This window comes from Balaenoptera physalus, assembly GCF_965194825.1.
Source record: "Balaenoptera physalus genome assembly, chromosome: 12".
Classification (NCBI taxonomy): Eukaryota; Metazoa; Chordata; class Mammalia; order Artiodactyla; family Balaenopteridae; genus Balaenoptera; species Balaenoptera physalus.
In genome coordinates, this window is record NC_138897.1 from 88,317,278 (window position 1) to 88,340,726 (window position 23,449).

General features: G+C 39.0%; 1 protein-coding gene across 1 annotated transcript in view; it reads right to left on the reverse strand.

Moving 5' to 3' along the window:
* The window catches only part of RAD9B (RAD9 checkpoint clamp component B), a 42,431-nt gene that overhangs the window by 5,160 nt on the left and 13,822 nt on the right, over positions 1–23,449 (reverse strand). Inside the window, exons 5-10 of the mRNA XM_082416828.1 lie at positions 16,787–16,886; positions 13,692–13,798; positions 9,497–9,603; positions 9,347–9,411; positions 8,666–8,788; positions 7,259–7,496 (exon numbers count right to left, since the gene is read on the reverse strand). Of these exons, the coding sequence (XP_082272954.1) occupies positions 7,259–7,496; positions 8,666–8,788; positions 9,347–9,411; positions 9,497–9,603; positions 13,692–13,798; positions 16,787–16,886 (740 nt within the window). The remainder of the gene's footprint in view (positions 1–7,258; positions 7,497–8,665; positions 8,789–9,346; positions 9,412–9,496; positions 9,604–13,691; positions 13,799–16,786; positions 16,887–23,449) is intronic.

The following is a 23,449-nucleotide window of genomic DNA, read 5'->3' on the forward strand; positions in this document are numbered from 1 at the left end:
CGGGGAACTGGGTCCCACATGCAGCAAATGCAACTAAAGATCCCACATGCCGCAACAAAGTTCCCGTGTCCCGCAACTAAGACCCAGCGCAGCCACATTAGTTAATTAATTAATTTTAAAAAGAAAGAAAGAAAAAAAAAAAGAAAGAAAGAAAGAAACTAACACCAAGGCTGTGGGAGACAGAGATAAAGGCAGACTCTGCAGGCCATCCTGCTCGACTCCATCCATCTTCTCCCCTTTCCCTCCTGCTGCTACAGAAGCAGCTACTCCTGACTAGAGCCAGTCCTCCTCTCCCTGTCTCTGACTCCCAGCCCCTCCCATGCCTCTCCTCTACTGGATAAGAATGTCAGCATTTTAAAATAATCAAATGTCTCTCATTAAAATATATAAATAGCCTCATTCCCTTCCTCCCTCCATCCTTACCTCTGCTGTAGAGTTGTCTACACTTGCTTTCTCCATTTTCTCATTCTCCTATTCTTCTGTCCTATCTAAAAAAGCTCCTTACCCTCACACAGAAGCTCTTCTCAAGATGGTCACCAAAAATTGCCAGATCCTTAAGCCAATGACCATTTTCAGTCTCCATCCCACTTGATAGTCACTCTGACACTTTCTTCTCAAACCTTCCTCATGCTGCATTCTCCTGGTTGCTCTTAGCCTTTTCAGCCGGCTTGCGCTCTTCTACCCAGCCTTTGAATCAGGGTTTCTCAGCCTTAGCACTACTGACATTTGAGGCCTGATGCTTCTTTGTGGTGGGGGCTGTCCTGCTCATGGGAGGATGTTGAGCCGCATCCCTCGCTTCTGCCCACTAGATGCCAGTAGCACCCTCCTTCCTGAATTGTGACATCCAGAATTGTCTCCAGACATTGCCCAACGTCCCCTGGCCCTGGTTAAGAACCACTGCTTTAAATGATGGCAGTACTCTCCCCTGCACCCTCTCCCTAGGAACTTTCATTCACACTGCTGGCAGAAATTACTATGTATGTATATGCCAGGGAGCCTCACAGAATTTGAACTTCATATATCCTACTACCTACTTGATTTCTGCCACTTAACATGTCCAAAATAGAATTCATGATCTTAGTGAGCATTGAACCTGTTGCTCCAAACCTTGATACCTCCTTTTCCCTTAAGCCCCATAACCAATCCATCACAGAGTCCTGCTACTTCTACCTCCTCAATTAGCTGTCTACTTTGGCCACTTCTCTCCATTGCTACTGAATCACCATCTCTCAGATGCCACAACTGAACTTCCATTCTTGCCTCACTGCACCCCATTCTGCACATAGTAGCTGCAACTAAAGTTATCTTTCAAAAATTCAACTCTGGCAGCCCTCCCTGTTAAAATCCTTCAAATACTTTAAATGCCACAGTACTTTATATGGCCGTTTACATGGCTGTTTACATCTGGCATGAATCGGCACTCACCAGTTACTCTAGTTTCATTCACCCTGTGCCATTGTTTCCCCCTGGCTATCTGCCTGCTAACCACACTGGTCATCCTCCAGTTCCTTAAAACCACCACGCTCCCTCCATCACAGGGGCTTTTGCACATGCCACATATCCACTCAACTCCCCCCTACTACCTTATCCTTTCCAGTTCAGCTCAAACACCAGTTTCAGAGAAGACTTTCTGACCTCCTAGATTAGGTCAGTTCATACCTTAAATCCTCTCAAAGCACCTTAAACTTTTCCTTTATTGAACTTACCACAGGTTTTTTAAAATTATCATATATTTAGTCATGTGACTATTTGTTTAATGTCTATCTCCCTCCTAGTCTATAATCAAGTTTAGGAACCTTTCTTGTTTATTTTGCACACCATTGTATACCCCACATCTACAACAGAAGGCCCTCAACAAATACCTGTGGGAGTTGCATGGTAGGTAGCAAGAATGAATAAATGAATGATCCCTGTTCTTGGCTCATCCTCACACATCAGAAGGTGAAGATGCCCTCTGGATGGGGCAGTTCTGACAGTAGCTGTTGAACCCTTGCTCCAGATGAAACACCCCAAATTAGCTGTGATATAGCCTGCGGTAGGCAGAATGATGGCCTGCCCTCGCCCCCAAAGATGTCCACGTCTTAATCCCAGGAGCCTGTGAATATGTTATATCACATGGCAAAAGGGAATTAAGGGGGCTTCCCTGGTGGCACAGTGGTTGAGAGTCTGCCTGCCAATGCAGGGGACACGGGTTTGAGCCCTGGTCTGGGAGGATCCCACATGCCGCGGAGCAACTGGGCCCGTGAGCCACAACTACTGAGCCTGCGCGTCTGGAGCCTGTGCTCTGCAACAAGAGAGGCCGCGATAGTGAGAGGCCCGCACACCGCGATGAAGAGTGGCCCCCCTTGCCACAACAGGAGAAAGCCCTCGCACAGAAACGAAGACCCAACACAGCCATAAATAAATAAATAAATAAATAAAAATTTAAAAAAAAAAAAAAGGGAATTAAGGTAGCAAATGGAATAAAGTTGCTAATCAGTGACCTGGACTATCCAGGTGGGCCCAGTGGACTCACAAGGATCCTTAAATGTGAAAAGCAGAGACGAATCAGCATCAGAGTGAAGCAATGTGAAAAGGACTTGACCGGCCGTTGCTGGTTTTAAAGCTGGAAGGAAACCACAATCAAAGAATGCAGGTGATCTCAAGAAGATAGGAAAGGCAAGAAAGCAGATTCTTCCCTAGAGTCTCCGCAAAGGAACACAGCCTTGCCAACACCTTGATTTTAGCTCTGTGAGAAGATTTTGGACTTCTGAACTGTAAGCTAATTCGTGCTGTCTTAAGCCACTGAATTTGTGGTAATTTGTTATAGCAGCAATAGGAAACTAATACACTGGCTTTGATTTTAATTGGAGGCATAGTCTCAGTTGCCTCTGAAGAGTCTAGTGTTAACCAAGGTCAAGATCCAAAGGCTGGAATTGACCTAATGATAGCATCTGTGTCTGTTCAATGTATAATATCATGTGCAAATAGCTCTTCATAATGCTTATTGTGCTATATTAAACTAAAAACCTACTAGTTTACTTTGGACTTTGAGAGCTGCCCTGAATTTGCCATTGACTTAAGGTAAATGTCATTTGCTACCCCCTCTTTACCCTACCTACTCTTTGGCTTTTAAATCTTTCATGGCTGGATGATCAAGCCCTTCCCTGGTATATAACAGTCTTCTTTTTTTTTTTTTTTTTTTTTTTATTTATGGCTGTGTTGGGTCTTCGTTTCTGTGCGAGGGCTTTCTCCATTTGCGGCAAGTGGGGGCCACTCTTCATCGCAGTGCGCGGGCCTCTTACTATCGCGGCCTCTCTTGTTGCGGAGCACAGGCTCCAGACGCGCAGACTTAGCAGTTGTGGCCCACGGGCCCAGTCACTCCACGGCACGTGGGATCTTCCCAGACCAGGGTTCGAACCCGTGTCCCCTGCATTAACAGGCAGAGTCTCAACCACTGCGCCACCGGGGAAGCCCTATAACAGTCTTCTAATGGAGAAAGTTTATGAATGGCCATACAACTTGGAATTAGTCCAAGTCCTATACAAATTGGGTAAGAAGATAAATTATTATAAAAATTTAAAAATAATATTCATATTCTCTTAAAAATAGAACTACCATACAATCCAGCAATTCCACTCCTGGGTATTTTTCAGAAAAAAAAAAACAAAAACGCTAACTCAAAAAGATATCTGCACCCCTGTGTTCATTGCAGCATAATTTATAATAGCCAAGATATAGAAGCAACCTAAGTGTCCACCGATAGAGGAATGGATAAAGAAGATGTGGTGTGTGTACACAGTGGAATATCACTCAGCCACAAAAAAGAATAAAATCTTTGCCATTTGCAACAACATCAATGGACCTAGAAGGTATTATGTTCAGTGAAATAAGTCAGAGAAAGACAAATACAGTATGATTTCACTTATATACGGAATCTAAAAAGCAAAACAAATGAACAAACGTAACAAAACAGAAACAGACTCATAGATACAAAGAACAAACAGGTGGTTGCCAGAGGGGAGGCGTGTGGGGGAATGAGTGAAATAGGTGAGGGAGATTAAGAGGTACAAACTTCCAGTTATAAAATAAATGAGTCATGGGGATGAAATGTACAGCATGGGGAATACAGTCAACAATATTATAATAACTTTGTATGGTGACTTTGGTCTTTGAAAACTGCACTAAATTTGCTATTGACTTATTATGATCATTTTGTAATGTATAGAAATATCAAATCATTATGTTCTGTACCTAGAACTAACATAGTGTTGTAGGTCAATAATACTTCAATAAAAAATATGATAATAATATAGATATTTCCCCCATTTTGGTGCCCCTGAGAGCTGTGTATAACTTACTGAAAATCCACAATGGAAAAAAATATTGGTCATTTGAATATTAGAATATAGTAATACTCCTCTACAATAGTTTAATTTTGAAAATCCCCTTTCCCAAAGTAGAATACTACCATATTATTTATTTGTTTAAATAAGGTGAATTAAAATTGATTTCATTTTGGAATTTTGTGATACTACTTGAGGGATTTAAAAAACTTTCTTAGGCTGTCCCAAACCGGGGCTGAAGGTTTGCCAACCACTGGCTATGCACTAGGAATGCAGAGATGAGTAAGACTCAGGCCTGCCCTTGATGAGCTCACAATCTACCTAGTGGAGTAACAAGCATATTTATTAAATTATTACGTGACATTAATAATGAATAAAACAAACAAAATGATTTGATTAGAATGAGAAGACTTCAAAAAGAGACGTATCACTTGAGCTGGGCTTTGAAGGGTGGGTAGGGGTTTGAACAGTGAAAAAAGGAATACTATCACCCCAGACTGTAGGAGCAATAGTATGAACAAAAGTAGAACACAAAAGCATTTGCTGAATGTTTCCACTAAGATCAGGAACTAAGCAAGCATGCCCACTCTCTCCACTGTTAATGTTGTACTAGAGATTATGTGCTAATACAACTGAACAAAAGAGTCAGTTGGAGAGATTAAAGAAGAAATGAAACTATCTCTATATAAAAATGACATATAGCGTGTCTGGAAACCCTGAGAGAATCAATGATAAAACTAATGGAAACAATAAAATAATTCAGAAGGGTAATAGGATATAAAATTAACACCAAAAAAACAGTAGCCTTCATATACTCAAACAATAGGCAGTCAGAAAACATAATGGTAGAGGAAACTATTCACACTAGCAATATAAAAGGTTAATTACTTAGGAATAAACTTAAATGTGTAAATGTATATGAGAAACATTTTAAGACACTCCTGAGAAACACAAAAATAGACCTGAACAAGTGGAAATATATTGCCTGTGTTTGGATAGAATGACTCAACATCATAAAGGTGTCACTTAACATCCCCAAGTTAACAGAAATTTAAGGAAATCCCAATTAAAAAAATACCAATAGACTTTTTCTGGAGCTAGATAAGTTGATATTAAAGTTCAAGTAAAAAATACACATTCAGGAATAGCCAGGAAAAACTGACCAAATCTACAAAGGGATACTAACTCTACCAGACATTAAAACATACTCTGAAGGGCTAGAACTGGACCTCAGGGGAGGAAATGAGAAGATTTTATTAAATACCCTGGGGAAAGTCCCTGAATGCCATTCCAAGGAGTTTAGGTGAAATCCTATGGGAGAAGCAGAATGATCCAAGAGACAATAAAAGCAGGAGAGTGATGTATAACAATAACTAACATTTAATGAGCACTGACCATGTGCCAGCTCCATGTATTAGCCCAATTAATTTTCACAACAATTCAATTGGGTAGCATTATTATTATTCCCATTTTACTAACAGAAAGAAAACTGAAGCAAAGATAAGTAACTTATCCAAGTTACACAGCTAATAAGTGGCAAGACAGAGATTCCAACCCAGAAACTCTAGAGCCAGTGCTCTGGAGTCCTATACCTCACTGTAAATATAAGGTCTCAAAAGAATCTTCTGGTACACTGTGGAGGAAACGAGAGTGGAGGAGAATGGAGGCATGGAGGTCAATCGGAAGGCTCACCGTAGTTCAGATAGACGATGATAATGGTCTAAATTATTTACCCATAATGTAATTTCATTTTTGCAGGAGTTAAGGCAAATAATTCCCTTTAAAAATAGAACTTTCTTTTTAGAATTTAGAATTTAAGTGACATGATAGGAAATTTGAAGAAAAGAGTGCTGTAATGGTACTCATGGAGCTTACAGCTCTAAATGTCACCTTGCCTAGTGAGGAAATTGGCAATCTTAGTGAATTTCAGGGAAGTGAAGCAGCAGGAAAATGTGTTCCTGTTGCTGCCTGCAAAAAAGTAAGCACAATATGTGTGACCAAAAAACAGGACGAGGAAAATGTTTCTGTATAATGAAAAGACAGATTTCAGTTTTCACTTTATGGCCAAGCTAGTAATTCACGAGAAGAGAAAATTGCCATAAGTGCCAGGCATATAACAGGTATTCAATAAACACTGTGGCATCAAACTGAATAATAAGTGGAGTTTACTATCCAATTTTACTACCCTAAAAGTCTTCATACAGTGGAAGTAGTGACTTTTAGTAATATTATTTCTCCTTAGAGTTATTTCTAACTCTAAGAAACTCGTATTTCCAAACCAAAAATAATAACAGCAAAACTAGCTTGAATAAAACATTAATATAAACATGTAAAACAGGGACTATCATTATTTGATACTTCTAATAAATTATGTTTATCTTCAGTTCAGTGGATTTCTTAAGGTTTAACACTATAGCATTTTGTGAAGTTTATCATCCATCTAGTAAAATGTTGGTGACATAATAATGTTCTTAACTGGGACACCACTATGAAGGAATTTGTGATGTTTGTTGTGATGAAATTTACATTTCTACTACCATGAATAAAGGATTTCCCAACCAAACTTGAAAAATAAAATTAGAAGGACATGTATTTTAGAAAACAAAGTATATGACTTTAGCATATTATTTGTATTCAAAGATAAGTATGCTATAAGAAATCATAATTTATTCTTTAAAACAAGTGACTCAAATTTCTATTTGAATATATACTTTGTTAGAATTACTCAATGAGCAATTTAACTATTTTGTATTGACATTCTGTAAATCAGCCTTTTCTCCATGTCAGACTGGTTTCACCTCTCCCCTATCAAAAAATAATAAAATTAATTTCCCGGATATTGGGGGTGGGCTGAGGCAGGGAGATTGCAAAGGGAGACGGATGATGAGAATTCTTGACTGAGATGCAGTTGTGTCTCAGTGCTTTTCTTTTACCTTCCTAAGGTATGAAGATCCTGGCACTTCCTCCGTGTCACTGACACTGCTTTCTGGTACTTCACTAATGTCTCCGTTTGCTCTTTCCTTTAAAGGGCTGCCACAGTCTTCCAATGAAGAGATGTTCGTGCGAGTCTCAGAATAAAGCCTTTTGGGTACTGCTTTTCTCGAGATATACTCTGCATCCTTGCTGGTTACATTTTTACCAGCCTCTGAATTTGAATCTATCAGCTCTGACCTGAGGTATTAATAGAGATTAAATGAATAAACTGTTTACTTTGAAAGATATATTTTTATATAACTAATGGATCAATATGGGATGACAATAACACTGGTTTAGGGAATATATTGAAATAACATTGAACTAATTGTTGAAAGTTAAGATTTACATACACGATTATTTAGAAATTCTCTTGACAGATTCAAATTTTTCAGTAAAGCAACCCAATGTGTATGAGACAATCTTGTGACACTGTAATAGGGCAAAGTTAGCACAAAGTCAAATAAATTACAATATATCTGTATGATAAAATTGTATAGAGTCATTAAAAATCATGTTTCCAAGTTATTATCAGCAATACTGGAAAATGTTCACAATATAATATTTTGTGGGAAAAAACAGAATACAAAACTACATATGCTATATGACCCAATCTTGTTTTAAAATGCAACTGTATGCAAAATTAAAAGTCTGAAAGAAAACACAGTGTGCCAAACATTAACAGTGGCTATCACTAGATGGTAAAATTGTTGGTGTTTTTTAATTTATTCTTTGTACTTTCCTGCATTTTCCAAATTTCCCATAGTAAGTTTATGTTACTTTTACAGTGAAGCACCTTCCACCAAAAAAAAAGTTATTAAGAGACAAAAGGGGGAGCTCCCTGGTGGTCCAGCGGTTAGGATCCGGTGCTTTCACTGCCGTGGCCCAGGTTCAATCCCTGGTCGGGGAACTGAGATCCCTCAAGCCGCGCAGCGCAGCCAAAATTAAAAAAAAAAAAAAAGAGAGAGACAAAAGGGGAAAAAAGAAAGAAAAGCAATGGCTGTTTCTCTCTCTAAGAAAGAGAGTTCTGGGTAGTGAATACAAACTTTCCTGTGAACCTTAACACTATATCACTCCTAAAAAACAACTACCGAAAATGGAAATGAGTTTTAGGTAACGACAAAGATAAACCAGGCAGTCCTGTTAAGTTGTGATCATAAGAGAAAAAGCAAATATCTAGTGAAAGATGGGTGATAATTCTCTGTTACAGTTAGGTCTTCCTGGAGCTTTCCTGATTCAGTTAAAATTTCTGATCTTCTAATGTTTTCATCCTCAATTGTTTCCTAAATGAATGCCATTGAATTATTTCAGAATAAGACTGCAATGGCTTTATCCCAACCAATAAAGACGTTAAAACATGGCCTTACCTTTTTCGTTTTTGTGAAAGATACAGTGATTGTGGAGAAGACGCTCTACTTGGCTCATCAGCTAATGTAGCCAAAATAAAGTTGGCTTCCAATAACATATCGTCAATACTTAAAGCCATGGGTCTAAAAAAGGCAAAGTCAGAGCAAAATCACACTCATCACACTCACACTCATTTTCTGATGGACATTGGGAAAACATTAAAAAATGATACTTAATTTTGGAGTAAAAAGAAACAGTAAAAGTCTTGTCTTTTCACAAATTGAGACAGTCCTAAGAACTAAAAGGGTCCTTAGAAATCATCACATCCAATTTCATAAAACATATTCATCCTAGCCCAATCTCTCTGAAATTTTAGTTCTGAAATATCATATAAAGTACCATAGTTTCATAGAGATTTAACTTGTTTAAGCCATGTATAAGTTTCTAATTCGGCAATTTATTCAGTATGTCAAGTTTATAAATGTTTTTACTCTTCAGAATAATATATCTTTCTAAATCAAGTTACCAATAAAAAGAACTCTAGGTTATGACATCTTTCAAAATTTTAGTTTGATAAGTGTTGCTAGTAAAGTTAAGGAATTCCTGAGGTGTGAATTAATTTCAAAGTGAACCAAAGGGTTTTATTATTAATGTATGACAAAAGAAAAAGAAACAAACTCAGAAATTTCCCAAGGACCTACTTCCCAGGAAAATCAAAATGAATGGCTATAGGAGCATGTGTAGCTTCTGAAAATGTCAGCATTCCCTGAAAGGAAATAAAGGGGAAAAATGTGAAATCTTTATTAAAAATTGCCATTGATAATTCTATTTGGACACAAATTTTGGCTTACCTTCAGTTCTTTGAAGCAAAATGTTATTTCAGTGTCGACTCCAATTTGAAAGAAGTCAAACTCATCTGGCCCAACAAACATCTCACTGTATACAGAATTGGTCAAATCTGCTCAATGTTATAGGAAAGTAAAGAATAAAATTAGTTCCAGAGGTATTTGTTAAATTTTGATAAGAAAATATAAGCATAAGTGATAAGTTAAAAATAGCCACAAGGGCTTCCCTCGTGGCGCAGTGGTTGAGAATCTGCCTGCCAATGCAGGGGACACGGGTTCGAGCCCTGGTCTGGGAAGATCCCACATGCCGCGGAGCAACTAGGCCCGTGAGCCACAACTACTGAGCCTGCGCGTCTGGAGCCTGTGCTCCGCAACAAGAGAGGCCGCGACAGTGAGAGGCCCGCACACCGCGATGAAGAGTGGCCCCCCGCTCGCCACAACTAGATAAAGCCCTCGCACAGAAACGAAGACCCAACACAGCCAAAAATAAATAAATAAATAAATAAATAAATAAATAAATAAGTTAAAAAAAAAAAATAGCCACAAATTATCTGACATTCCTTCATTGAGAGGTGGGGTCTATGTCTATGTCCCCTCCCCTTGAATCTGGGGTGAGTGGGCTCTTCATCTGCTCTCACCAATAGGATATGGTGGAGTGACCTGGTGCTACTTTCTGGTCTGGGCCCAGGCCTTAAGAGACTTGCAGCCTCTACTTCCTCAATCCCACAAGCCACACAGGGCAGCCAAAAAAAAAAAGTAAAAATCAACTTAGAATGGGAGAAAATGTTTGAAATCATATATATGAAAAGGGGTGAAAAATAAAAAGACAAATAACTCAAGTGAAAAATAAGGGATGTGAACAGACATTTCTCCAAAGAAGATATACAGATAAGCAATAAGAACACAAAAAAAGATACTGAACATCATTAGTTGCTAGAGAAATGAAAATCAAAACCACAATAAGACAACACTTCACACCCACTAGGATGGCTATCGTCCAAAAGACAGACAATAACAGAGGTGTTGAATTTTTTTTTCCCCCAGAGGTGTTGAATTTTGTTCCCTAATATTTAATTAAACTTTTATGTGCATTTTTTAAAATGAAAATATGATCATACTATGCATACCATTTTATAATCTATTCAATAATATATCCTGACTATTTTTCCATGTCAATAAGTACATTTTCCTAATTATTTATGTGTGTTGGTGTTTTGTGTTTTCCACTACAAAATTAACTTCAATAAACATCTTTGACATACACACCCAGAGAGAAAGAAATGTATATATACACACACACAAGATTTTTTTTTTTTTTTTTGGCCACGCCACATGGCTTGCGGGATCTCAGTTTCCTGACCAGGGCTTGGACCCAGGCCACAGCAGCGAAAGCGCCGCACCCTAACCATTAGGCCACCTGGGAACTCCCAAGACTACTTCTAATAGCTTCATAGTATTTCACTAAACCAATCTCCTGTTGTCAGATCTAAGGTATATAGAAAGAGATGAACCAAACTATTGAGTACTTGTCTCTAGACAGTGGGATTTCAGGTGACTTTATTAGTGCTTTTTATGTGTTTTTAATTTTCTGCAATGAACATGAATTATGTAAGTGTAAGAACAAAGGAGAAATGGTATACATATTTTAAAAGGACCAAACAATACCTTACAAATACCTTCATCTCAATCAAGAAGGCTCATGTCATGACTTGTGGTTGCCGGGGGCGGCGGGGTGGGGGGGTGTCGCTGGATTGGGAGATTGGGACTAGAAGATGCAAACTATTATACAGAGAATGGATAAACAACAAGGTCCTACTGTATAGCACAGGGAACTATGTTCAGTATCCTGTAATAAACCATAATGGAAAAGAATATGAAACAGAATATTTAAAAAATTAATTTTAAAACAAGAAGGCTCATGTCACTCCCAGTGTGCTGGCGTAGAGTAAGTTCAATAATAAAGTTAAACACTTGGGTCCCCAGTTAACCATAACTATAACTACTCATTAGAAAGCTGCTCACAAGGGACAGTGTCTGAATAAATGGCCATTTATTCAGAGATGGCATTATGAATATAAAACAGACCCTTTCACTAGCCAAGCATATATTTTCCAGATCATGCACCCCTGAGTGCCAAAACAGAATGCTAGATGGGACTTTGAGAGAAGAAATAAGAGCACAGTGGTAATGAGACTAAGTCCTGGAGCCTGACAGTCTATATTCAGATCATAATCCACCACTTATTAACTGTGTGACAGCAGGCAAGTCACTTAGTTTCTCTGTGCTTCATATTCTTCATATAGAAAATAGGGATACTAATAGTACCTACATCACAGACTTGTTACGAAGATCAAATGGATTCAGAAATGTAAACCATTTAGAACAGAACCTGGCACAAACTAGACCCTGCAAAGTGATCTGACCCAACTTAAGCCCTGGTTATACTGGTTTTTCACTTCAAAATAATGTTTCTTCCTTTGTATTCTTTCTTTACTGCTATCACCAAAAAAAAAAAAAAAAAAAAAATCCAAGGTCAAAGAGTCTCAGACAAGTTGTGCCCAAAATACCCTAGTAAATTTCCTTAATAGCAAAACTTCTGACTTAATCATGCTTTAGTTTCTCCATTCCATCTGTATAACTCTTAGAAGAGCTGACTTAATATTCACGTTGGGGCTTCCCTGGTGGCGCAGTGGTTAAGAATCCGCCTGCCAATGCAGAGGACACGGGTTTGAGCCCTGGTCCAGGAAGGTCCCACATGCCGCAGAGCAACTAAGCCCATGCACCACAACTACTGAGCCTGTGCTCTAGAGCCCGCCAGCTACAACTACTGAGCCCACGTGCCGCAACTACTGAAGCCGCGCACCTAGAGCCCGTGCTCCGCAACAAGAGAAGCCACTGCAATGAGAAGCCCGCTCATTGCGAGGAAGAGTAGCCCCCGCTCGCCGCAACTAGAGAAAGCCCGCGCGCAGCAATGAAGACCCAATGCAGCCAAAAATAAAATAAATAAATTTATAAAAAATAATATTTCAGGGCTTCCTTGGTGGCGCAGCGGTTGAGAATCTGCCTGCCAATGCAGGGGACACGGGTTTGAGCCCTGGTCTGGGAAGATCCCACATGCCACGGAGCAACCGGGCCCGTGAGCCACAATTACTGAGCCTGCGTGTCTGGAGCCTGTGCTCCACAGCAAGAGAGGCCACGATAGTGAGAGGCCTGCGCACCGCGATGAGGAGAGGCCCCCGCTTGCCACAACTAGAGAAAGCCCTCGCACAGAAACGAAGACCCAACACAGCAAAAATAAATAAATAAATAAAATTAAGAAAGTGTTGTAAGAAAGGTTTAATTAAAAAAAGAAAAAAAAATTCCGACTCCTAGGCAACATTCTAGACCAATTAAAAATAATAATCATAATAATATTTCATTCATTAAGAAATATTCACATTTTCTGCCCTATATATTTGCCATCTGGAATATCTTACATTTCTAACTTAAAGTTACTTTTCCTTTTTATGTGGTCAAAGATCATCTCAACTGGATTGCTGGCCTCTTAATTTTTCTTTATGCTAAATACAAAGGATGAGAAATAGACCTTAAAATTTTAACTGAAAAAATATTTTTCTCAGTAACCATTCTAATTTTATTTTATTTTATTTTTTTAATAAATTTATTTATTTGTTTATTTATTTATTTTTGGCTGCGTTGGGTCTTCATTGCTGTGTGTGGGTTTCCTCTAGTTGCGGCGAGCAGGGGCTGCTCTTCCTCACGGTGCACAGGTTTCTCATTGCGGTGGCTTCTCTTTGTTGCAGAGCACAGGCTCTAGGCACGCGGGCTTCAGTAGTTGTGGCACTCGGGCTCAGTAGTTGTGGCTCGTGGCTTAGTTACTCTGCGGCACGTGGGATCTTCCCGGACCAGGGCTCGAACCCATGTCCCCTGCATTGGCAGGTGGGTTCTTAACCACTGTGCAACCAGGGAAGTCCCATTCTCCTAATTTTAAAACAATCTGAATTTCAAAGCCAAGTATTTTAATTACTGATTGTGACAAATTTCTCTGGTCTCTTAAAAATTTTAATGATCTTTCTACATTTTACTGCCTTTTAGACAAGAAAAAGTATTATGTCATTAATATTTGCTGTATAACCGTACAGTAATCAGGAAAGCCAGGAAGTAATATTCCATCAAACACAGTGACAGATATAATCCTTACCCATTGATTCCTCATTAGAACTCTTAATGCAAACGTTCAGTGGAGTAACAGCAAGAGTAACTTCCTCTTGACTCGATGTAAAAAGAACAATTGCCTCAGCAAGCACTCTATAAAATGTAAGGAACAGTAGTACATTATTTGAAGAACAAACAGAAAGAAATTATCATATTAAATGGGACTCATCTTTAACCTGGAAATAAATAGGTTAATTGTCCTGGATTTAGAAAAATCTACCCAAAAGACCTATCTTCATTCTTCTATATGAGCTGCTATATTTTTAGTATATCTTAAAATTACAATATTAGGAAACCCTGGCAGTCCAGTGGTTAGGACCCGGCGCTTTCACTGCTGGGGGCTGGGATCAATCCTTGGTCGGGGAACTAAGATCCTGAAAGCCGCTCGGCTGCGGCCAAAAAAAAAGAAAGAATTACAACATCATTTGAAGGCCAAGAGAATAGCAAAATATATTCTAAGTAAAACATGTGAAAACTGCAGAATAAACCAAACACTAGAATAAAATATCTTTAATTCTATGCTTTCACATACCCAATACATTTTTTAACAAAAATGACCTGGGATCATACTCCTAAGGGAGATACTAGAAAATGGAGATGTTCAAACAGAACTGGGGTGAACTATGCTGGAGACGCAGTCGAGGGGTAGAGGTTTACAAGCAGTCTGCTGCCTGTATTCTCCTTCCCTTTGTCACTTGTCCTAGATTATTAACTATTTCTTTCAAGGTTGTCCTGACATCCCAAATGCCCTTTCATCCTGGGCTCCCTTTTTTAAAACACCTTTATTGAGATATAATTCACGTTCTACACAATTCACAGATTTAAAATTGTTTGATTTGCATTTCCCTAACAACACATGGTGTTGATCATCTTTTCATGTGCTTGTTGTCCATTTGCATACCTTCTTTGGAAAAATGTCCATTCAAATCCTTTGCCCATTTTTTAGTTAGGTTATTTATTATCTTTTTATTATTGCATTAAAAGTTCTGGCCTATTTTTTGTTTGTTTTGTTTTGTTCTTCATTGCTGCGTACAGGCTTTCTCTAGTTGCGGCGAGCCGGGGCTACTCTTTGTTGTGGTGCGCGGGCTTCTCATTGTGGTGGCTTCTCTTGTTGCGAAGCACGGGCTCTAGGCACGTGGGCTTCAGTAGCTGTGGCATGTGAGCTCAGTAGTTGTGGCTCACGGGCTCTAGAACGCAGGCTCAGTAGCTGTGGCACAGGGGCTTAGCTGCCCCACAGCATGTGGGATCTTCCCGGACCAGGGCTTAAACCCGTGTCCCCTGCATTGGCAGGCGGATTCTTAACCACTGCGCCACCAGGGAAGCCCTGGCCTATTTTTTAAATTGAGGTGAGATCAGATAAAAATGAGATTCTTAGAATTTCTGTAATGTTAGTGTTAACCTGCCACTAGACATTAGATTAGCAGAGTTTCTCGATGCCAAAATGTCAGGAACACCTACCAAATTAATCTGGAAACTTTTCCAGTGTTAAGGGAGAGGTGTTGTACAAGATACTAAACAACCTGATACCAAAAATGACAACATGAATGTGCAATTCAAAAAGGAAGAAAAATACAAATTGCTAATAAATATATGAAAAGATGCTCAAACTCCCTAGTAATAAAATAAACACCAAAAAAATGACTTTTTTTTTTTATATATATATAAAAAAAAGACTGTCTTCCATAATAGGAGTTTCCTTCTCTCTTTCCCTCTCTCTCTCTCCCTCTGGTTACCAGGTGCCATGTTGTGAGGACAATCGGCCAGCCTGCATGGTGAGGAACTGAGGCCTACCAGCAACCACATGGGTGAGCTTAGAAGCTGACTTTCTGAGGCCTCCCACAGCCATGTCAGTGAGCTTGGGAGTGAATTTCTCCAAGTTCAGCCTTCAGATGAGACCACAGCCCTGGCTGACGGCTTGACTTCAACCTCATGAGAAACCTTGAGCCAAAAGCACCCAGCTAAGCCACACTTATTATTTTGAAGTAATAAACAACTGGGTTTTTTTAAAGCTTTAAGTTATGGGGAAATTTGCTTCACAGAAATAGGTAACTAATACACTATCTTATGCACTACTAGCAGCAGTGTTTGTGATGGCAAAAAGTCGGAAACAACCAACTTTTTCACTAATAGGGTAATGGGTAACTAAATTATGGTTCACTCATACAATTAAAAATTATGCAATCATTAAAAAGAATAAAATTGATTTAACTAAACTGACATAGACACTAAAAAAGGAAGTTGCCAAACAATAAGGATAGTAGGACATTTTCTTTTAAAAAACTATGTATGTGTCTAGTAGGTGATATAAATTTGAGAGAGAAGGAGAAAAAGAGAGAAAGAAAGATATCCATAGCTATAGGGAAAAAGAAAGTTATAGAAAGACTGGCTATAAATAGAAGATGATATAGAAGGATATACACCACATTGTTAATAGATGTTAAACCCCTGCCAAGTGGGATATATGCGTCAAGTAGAGGAGAAAGACTTCCGTTTTTCATCTCTGCACTCTTCTATAAATTTTAGATGTATTGCAAGGAGCATGTATTTCTTTTGTAATTTAAAAAACAATAAGGATAAAATATCTTTTGGCTTACAAAGTAATTAATGTTTAAGTTACAGCTTAACTGAAAAATTGAGTACCTTTCACTGACAAATATGTCCTACTCATTCTCTAGAAAAAACAAACAAACAAACAAACACTTAGGGATAAAATCAGTTCATGTAAAAAGTGTTAAAATTTCCTCATGCTGTGTGTGTTAAGACTCAGATAGAAGGCACCATATAAATGCAAAGTATTATTAGATAATATATTTTTCTCTTAATACCACTTGATGTAGAAAGCCACTGATGGGATACTTCTAGAACATTTTGGCCACTAAATTATTATTTCTACCATTAGGCAGTTATTATCTACTTTTATCTTTCTCAAGGTTTCCTCTTGATCCTGTAAGGTGATTTCTACAAGTCCAGTGTTAGCTTAAAAAAATGTTAACTGATTTAAAAGCTCTAGGCTATTAATTCTTCACTCTGTGACCATAATCTATTCAGAAAAATAAAAATAAACAACAGAGAACTCATTACCTTGGTTGAATCACTAGTGTATTAGAACACATATTCTTTTCAAAAATAACTTGCAAAGGCTGACTTTCTTGAAAACACACATTATGAATCCTTTTAATACCTTAAAAAAATAAAGCAACCAGTTAAAAATTTTAAGTGCAAAATTAACAGATTTTTAAAAGTCTTTAAGTTTCAGAGCCAGATTAAAATAATAAAATTAAAGTAATATTTAATATCTGACAGGTGCACAAAGCTCACAAGAAGCACTATCCCTTAATGAATGTGTTTATCGCTCCCTAGTGGACACCATGTAACATGTCACACCCTCCAACCAATTAGGCAGTAGAGTTCCCACACTCTTTTGAAATACAGGTAATTTCTTAAATTGTGTGTAAAATAGTAATTGCCCAAAACAGATCATACATCTATGATTCTTTTTCAGTATTTTTCATCCAAACTGATATTTTTGGATGGGAACTTTAAAAGTAAAACCTGAGCATCCAGTCTGTGAATTCTTTCCCTCTGAGAGGAGAAGAGGACTGTGGAGCAATTATGGCTACGGCCCAATGTACCAGCAACTGCAGGATATGTTGTACATACATTACCTCTGATCCTCACACTATGCCTATGGGATAGGTACTTGATCTCGGAAGAGTAAACTATAGCTCTAGCTCTGTTAAATGACTTCAAGGCTATGCTGTTTTAACAAGTATAGCTAGAATTTGAATCTAAGTTTGTTTTATCTCTTTTTTTTTTCTGAATCTGAGTTTGAATATGGAGCCCGTGTAATAAAATCCAGGTGGGCTATAACTTTCTACAGCATAATAATGTTACAATGAGAATCAAAAGGATTCACCATAAACAACATTTCTCCACTTATTTTTTAACTGAATTAATAACAACAGCAATATTTATTATTTTCATAAATATTTACTGAGCACTTACTGTGTACAAGGCTGATCAGTTGTTCTTTTTTTTGTTTTGTTGTGGTTTTTTTTTTTTTTGACCACGCAGTGAGGCATGTGTGACCTTCCTGACCAGGGATCGAACCTGTGCCCCCTGCATTCGGAGCACGGAGTCTTAACCACTGGACCGCCAAGGAAGTCCCTGACCACTTAGTTTTTTGGTTTTTGTTTCTTTTAATTAATTAATTAATTTTTTGGCTGTGTTGGGTCTTTGTTGCTGCGTGTGGTCTTTCTCTAGTTGCGGCGAGTAGGGGCTACTTTTCGTTGTGGTGCGCGGGCTTCTCGTTGCAGTGGCTTCTCTTGCTGAATTGGAGCATGGGCTCTAGGCGTGCAGGCTTCAGTAGTTGTGGCACGCGGGCTCAGTAGTTGTGGCTCACGGGCTTAGTTGCTCCGCGGCATGTGGGATCTTCCCGGACCAGGGCTCTAACCTGTGTCCCCTGCATTGGCAGGCGGATTCTTAACCACTGCGCCACCAAGGAATTCCTGATCAGTTAGTTTTTAATGGATTAAAAACCACAAATTTTAATCAGAAATTTAGTGGCCCAAAATAACAAACGTTTGTTATTTCTAACAATTCAGCTGAGTGGCTCCTCTGGTTTGGGTTGGCTTAGCTGTGGCTGGATCATTTTGAATGGCCTCACATTCATATCTGGGGCCTCACAGTTGGGACAACAGGGACAGCCGGGATGGCTGGGGCCTCTCACCACATGGTCTCCAATCTTCCAGGAGTCTGTGCTGGGCTGTACTTATTCTCATGCTAATGGAAATGTTCTTAGTTTAACAGTGGAAGCTGACAGGCTTCTTGAGGCCTAGGCTTGGAACTCACACAACATCACTTCTAGTGCATTCTATTGATATCAAAGCAACTCCAAGGCCAGCTGAGATTCAAAGTAGGGAAACACACAGGGACGAATTTTGGAGCCGTGGACTAGCAAAGAACAACTCAGACAAAAATTTCTGACCTCACAGAGCTTACATTCTAGCGAAGGGAGGCAAACAATAAGAAAATCAAAAGTAGTACTTCCCTGGTGGTCCAGTTGTTAAGACTCCGCGCTTCCACTGCAGAGGGCACAGGTTTGCTCCCTGGTCGGGGAACTAAGATCCTGCATGCCGTGCGGTGTGGCCAAAAAAAGAAAAAGTAAAATAATTGGTCTGTCACATAGTGATAAGTAGCACAAGAAAAAAGGAAAGCTGAAAGGGGGCTGGGGAGTGCCGGTGGTGGTGGGCAGCAATTTCAAATAAGGAGGTCAAGGAAGACCTCATGGAAAAGATGCCATTTGAGCAAGACTGAAGGAGGGTTTTGAAAGAGCAAGCCATGTGCTATCTGGAGAAGGAGCTTGCTAGGCAGAGAGAACAGGGGCCCAGCCTGGGACTCCCGGATCATGTGGGGCCTTACTGGCCATTGTAAGATCTTCGGCTTTTACCTTGGGTAAAATGGTGAGCTTTTTGAGAATTTTAAGCACTGGAGTGACATAATCTGACCTATTTTAAAGGGATTACTGTGGCTGCTATTTTGGGAAGACACAAAGCTCAAAAGTTGGCATATCTTACCTATTTTAAAAAATATTTTCAAGTTACTTTTAGATGGATAGGTAATAGAAGGTAATAGATGTACATGGTATAAAATTCAAAAGATACCAAAGAATAGACAGTGAAAATAAGTCACCCTCCACCTCTGACTCCTGCCACCCCAGTACCCTCCTCAGAGGTAACTACGGTTACCAGTTTCTTAGGTATTCTTTAGAAATAGCCCATGCATATACAAGCACAATCATATCTCTATAACAAATACCTGACTTGGGTGAAAGTTCTATTGGCATTGCCGAGGATGTCCAAGCTGAGAAATGCCTTATTTCTTTGTTATCCCTGGTGCTTTCATTCCTGCTACTTGCCTCCTTCCCTTTTTCCTTAACACACTAAACACTTTCAGTCTATACCTTTGACCACACTGCTCCCTCATCATAGAATGCCTTCCCATTTCTGACTATTAGAAATTTAGCCCAGGACCAGATGGCTTCACAGGCAAATTCTATCAAACATTTAGAGAAGAGCTAACACCTATCCTTCTCAAACTCTTCCAAAATATAGCAGAGGGAGGAACACTCCCAAACTCATTCACGAGGCCACCATCACCCTGATACCAAAACCAGACAAAGGTATCACAAGGAAAGGAAACTACAGGCCAATATCACTGATGAACATAGACGCAAAAATCCTCAACAAAATACTAGCAAACAGAATCCAACAGCACATTAAAAGGATCATACACCATGATCAAGTGGGGTTTATCCCAGGAATGCAAGGATTCTTCAATATATGCAAATAAATCAATGTGATACACCATATTAACAAATTGAAGGAGAAAAACCATATGATCATCTCAATAGATGCAGAAAAAGCTTTCGACAAAATTCAACACTCATTTATGATAAAAACCCTCCAGAAAGTAGGCATAGAAGGAACTTACCTCAACATAATAAAGACCATATATGACAAACCCACAGCCAACATCGTTCTCAGTGGTGAAAAACGGAAACCATTTCCACTAAGATCAGGAACAAGACAAGGTTGCCCACTCTCACCACTATTATTCAACATAGTTTTGGAAGTTTTAGCCACAGCAATCAGAGAACAAAAAGAAATAAAAGGAATCCAAATCAGAAAAGAAGAAGTAAAGCTGTCACTGTTTGCAGATGACATGATACTATATAGAGAGAATCCTAAAGATGCTACCAGAAAACTACTAGAGCTAATCAATGAATTTGGTAAAGAAGCAGGATACAAAATTAATGCACAGAAATCTCTTGCATTCCTATACACTAATGATGAAAAACCTGAAAGAGAAATTAAGGAAACACTCCCATTTACCATTGCAACAAAAAGAATAAAATACCTAGGAATAAACCTACCTAAGGAGACAAAAGACCTGTATGCAGAAAACTATAAGACACTGATGAGGGGGCTTCCCTGGTGGCGCAGTGGTTGAGAATCTGCCTGCCAATGCAGGGGACATGGGTTTGAGCCCTGGTCTGCGAAGATCCCACATGCCGCGGAGCGACTAGGCCCGTGAGCCACAACTACTGAGCCTGCGTGTCTGGAGCTTGTGCTCCGCAACAAGAGAGGCTGCAACAGTGAGAGGCCCACGCACCATGATGAAGAGTGGCCCCCGCTCGCCGCAACTAGAGAAAGCCCTCACACAGAAACGAAGACCCAACACAGCCATAAATAAATAAATAAAGAAAGAAAGAAAAAAAAAAAGACACTGATGAAAGAAATTACAGATGATACAAACAGATGGAGAGATATACCATGTTCTTGGATTGGAAGAATCAACATTGTGGAGATGACTATATTACCCAAAGCAATCTACAGATTCAATGCAATCCCTATCAAACTACCAATGGCATTTTTCACAGAACTAGAACAAAAAATTTCACAATTTGTATGGAAACACAAAAGACCCAGAATAGCCAAGCAATCTTAAGAAATAAAAACAGAGCTAGAGGAATCAGGCTCCTTGACTTCAGACTATACTACAAAGCTATAGTAATCAAGACAGTATGGTACTGGCACAAAAACAGAAATATAGATCAATGGAACAGGATAGAAAGCCCAGAGATAAACCCATGCACATATGGTCACCTTATTTTTGATTTGGAGGCAAACATATACAATAGAGAAAAGACAGCCTCTTCAATAAGTGGTGCTAGGAAAACTGGACAGCTACACGTAAAAGAATGAAATTAGAACGCTCCCTAACACCATATACAAAAATAAACTCAAAATGGATTAAAGACCTAAATGTAAGGCCAGACACTATAAAACTCTTAGAGGAAAACATAGGCAGAACACTCTATGACATAAATCACAGCAAGATCTTTTTTGACCCACCTCCTAGAGAAATGGAAATAAAAACAAAAATAAACAAATGGGACCTAATGAAACTTAAAAGCTTTTGCACAGCAAAGGAAACCATAAACAAGACGAAAAGACAACCCTCAGAATGGGAGAAAATATTTGCAAATGAAGCAACTGACAAAGGATTAATCTCCAAAATTTACAAGCAGCTCATGCAGCTCAATATCAAAAAAACAAACAACCCAATCCAAAAATGGGCAGAAGACCTAAATAGACATTTCTCCAAAGAAGATATACAGATAGCCAACAAACATGTGAAAGAATGTTCAACATCACTAATCATTAGAGAAATGCAAATCAAAACTACAATGAGGTATCACCTCACACCGGTCAGAATGGCCATCATCAAAAAATCTACAAACAATAAATGCTGAAGAGGGTGTGGAGTAAAGGGAACCCTCTTGCACTGTTGGTGGGAATGTAAATAGATACAGCCACTATGGAGAACAGTATGGAGGTTCCTTAAAAAACTAAAACTAGAACAACCATATGACCCAGCAATCCCACTACTGGGCATATACCCTGAGAAAACCATAATTCAAAAAGAATTATGTACCACAGTGTTCATTGCAGCACTATTTACAATAGCCAGGACATGGGACCAACCTAAATGTCCATCTACAGATGAATGGATAAAGAAGATGTGGCACATATATACAATGGCATATTACTCAGTCATAAAAAGAAACAAAATTGAGTTATTTGTAGTGAGGTGGATGGACCTACAGTCTGTCATACAGAGTGAAGTAAGTTAGAGAAAAACAAATACCATATGCTAACACATATATATGGAATCTAAAAAAAATGGTTATGAAGAACCTAGGGGCAGGGCAGGAATAAAGACGCAGATGTAGATAATGGACTTGAGGACACAGGGAGGGGGACGAGTAAGCTGGGATGAAGTGAGAGAATGGCATGGACTTATATATACTACCAATTATAAAATAGATAGCTACTGGGAAGCAGCCGCATAGCACAGAGAGATCATCTCGGTGCTTTGTGACCACCTAGAGGGGTGGGATAGGGAGGGGGGAGGGAGACGCAAGAGGGAGGAGATATGGGGATATATGTATACGTACAGCTGATCCACTTTGTTATAAAGCAGAAACTAACACACAATTGTAAAGCGGTTATACTCCAATAAAGATGTTTAAAAAAAAAAAAAAGAAATTTACCAACATGTGATGCTACCACCCAGATAGCCCTTCCTCTTCACCTTTCTCTCCTTTGAATCTCTTGCCCCAAGTACATCCCTTGTGCTCTTTTTAAAGCAACTTGGCTTGGTGTACCTCTTCATTGTGGTTTTTCTAGTCTTCCAGTTTAATAATAATTTTCCTTGATAGAATGCAAACAGGATAAAAATTTAGAAGTCCTGTTTCCTCTGTGTCATTTATTGATTTTATCTAGTGCTGCACAAAGTACTGGACTATAAGAGACAAGGAATTTTCACCAGAATTTCTTCCTTCATTGAGAAAGTCTCACTACTGAAACAAAAACAAAACAGCGGAACTAAAGAGAATGCCTAGTAATGTGGTTGACTTAAATTCTGACACAAGCTCCTTATCTTCTCACAGACCAGTAACAGACAATTTGAGGTCCAGCAGCCAGTCCATGGACCGCTTGAGGAGCACTGCCTTATACCATCAGCTGCCAGCCATGGCATATATGATGCTATGATAGAATTCTGCTTGCTGTTTCATAGCTCAATTTACAACTTCCCTCAGTGGCTCCAGAGAACTCTTTCAAACTTAAAGAGGTACAGCTAAGGAACAAGCATTATTTTGGAGATGTTCCATTTGTG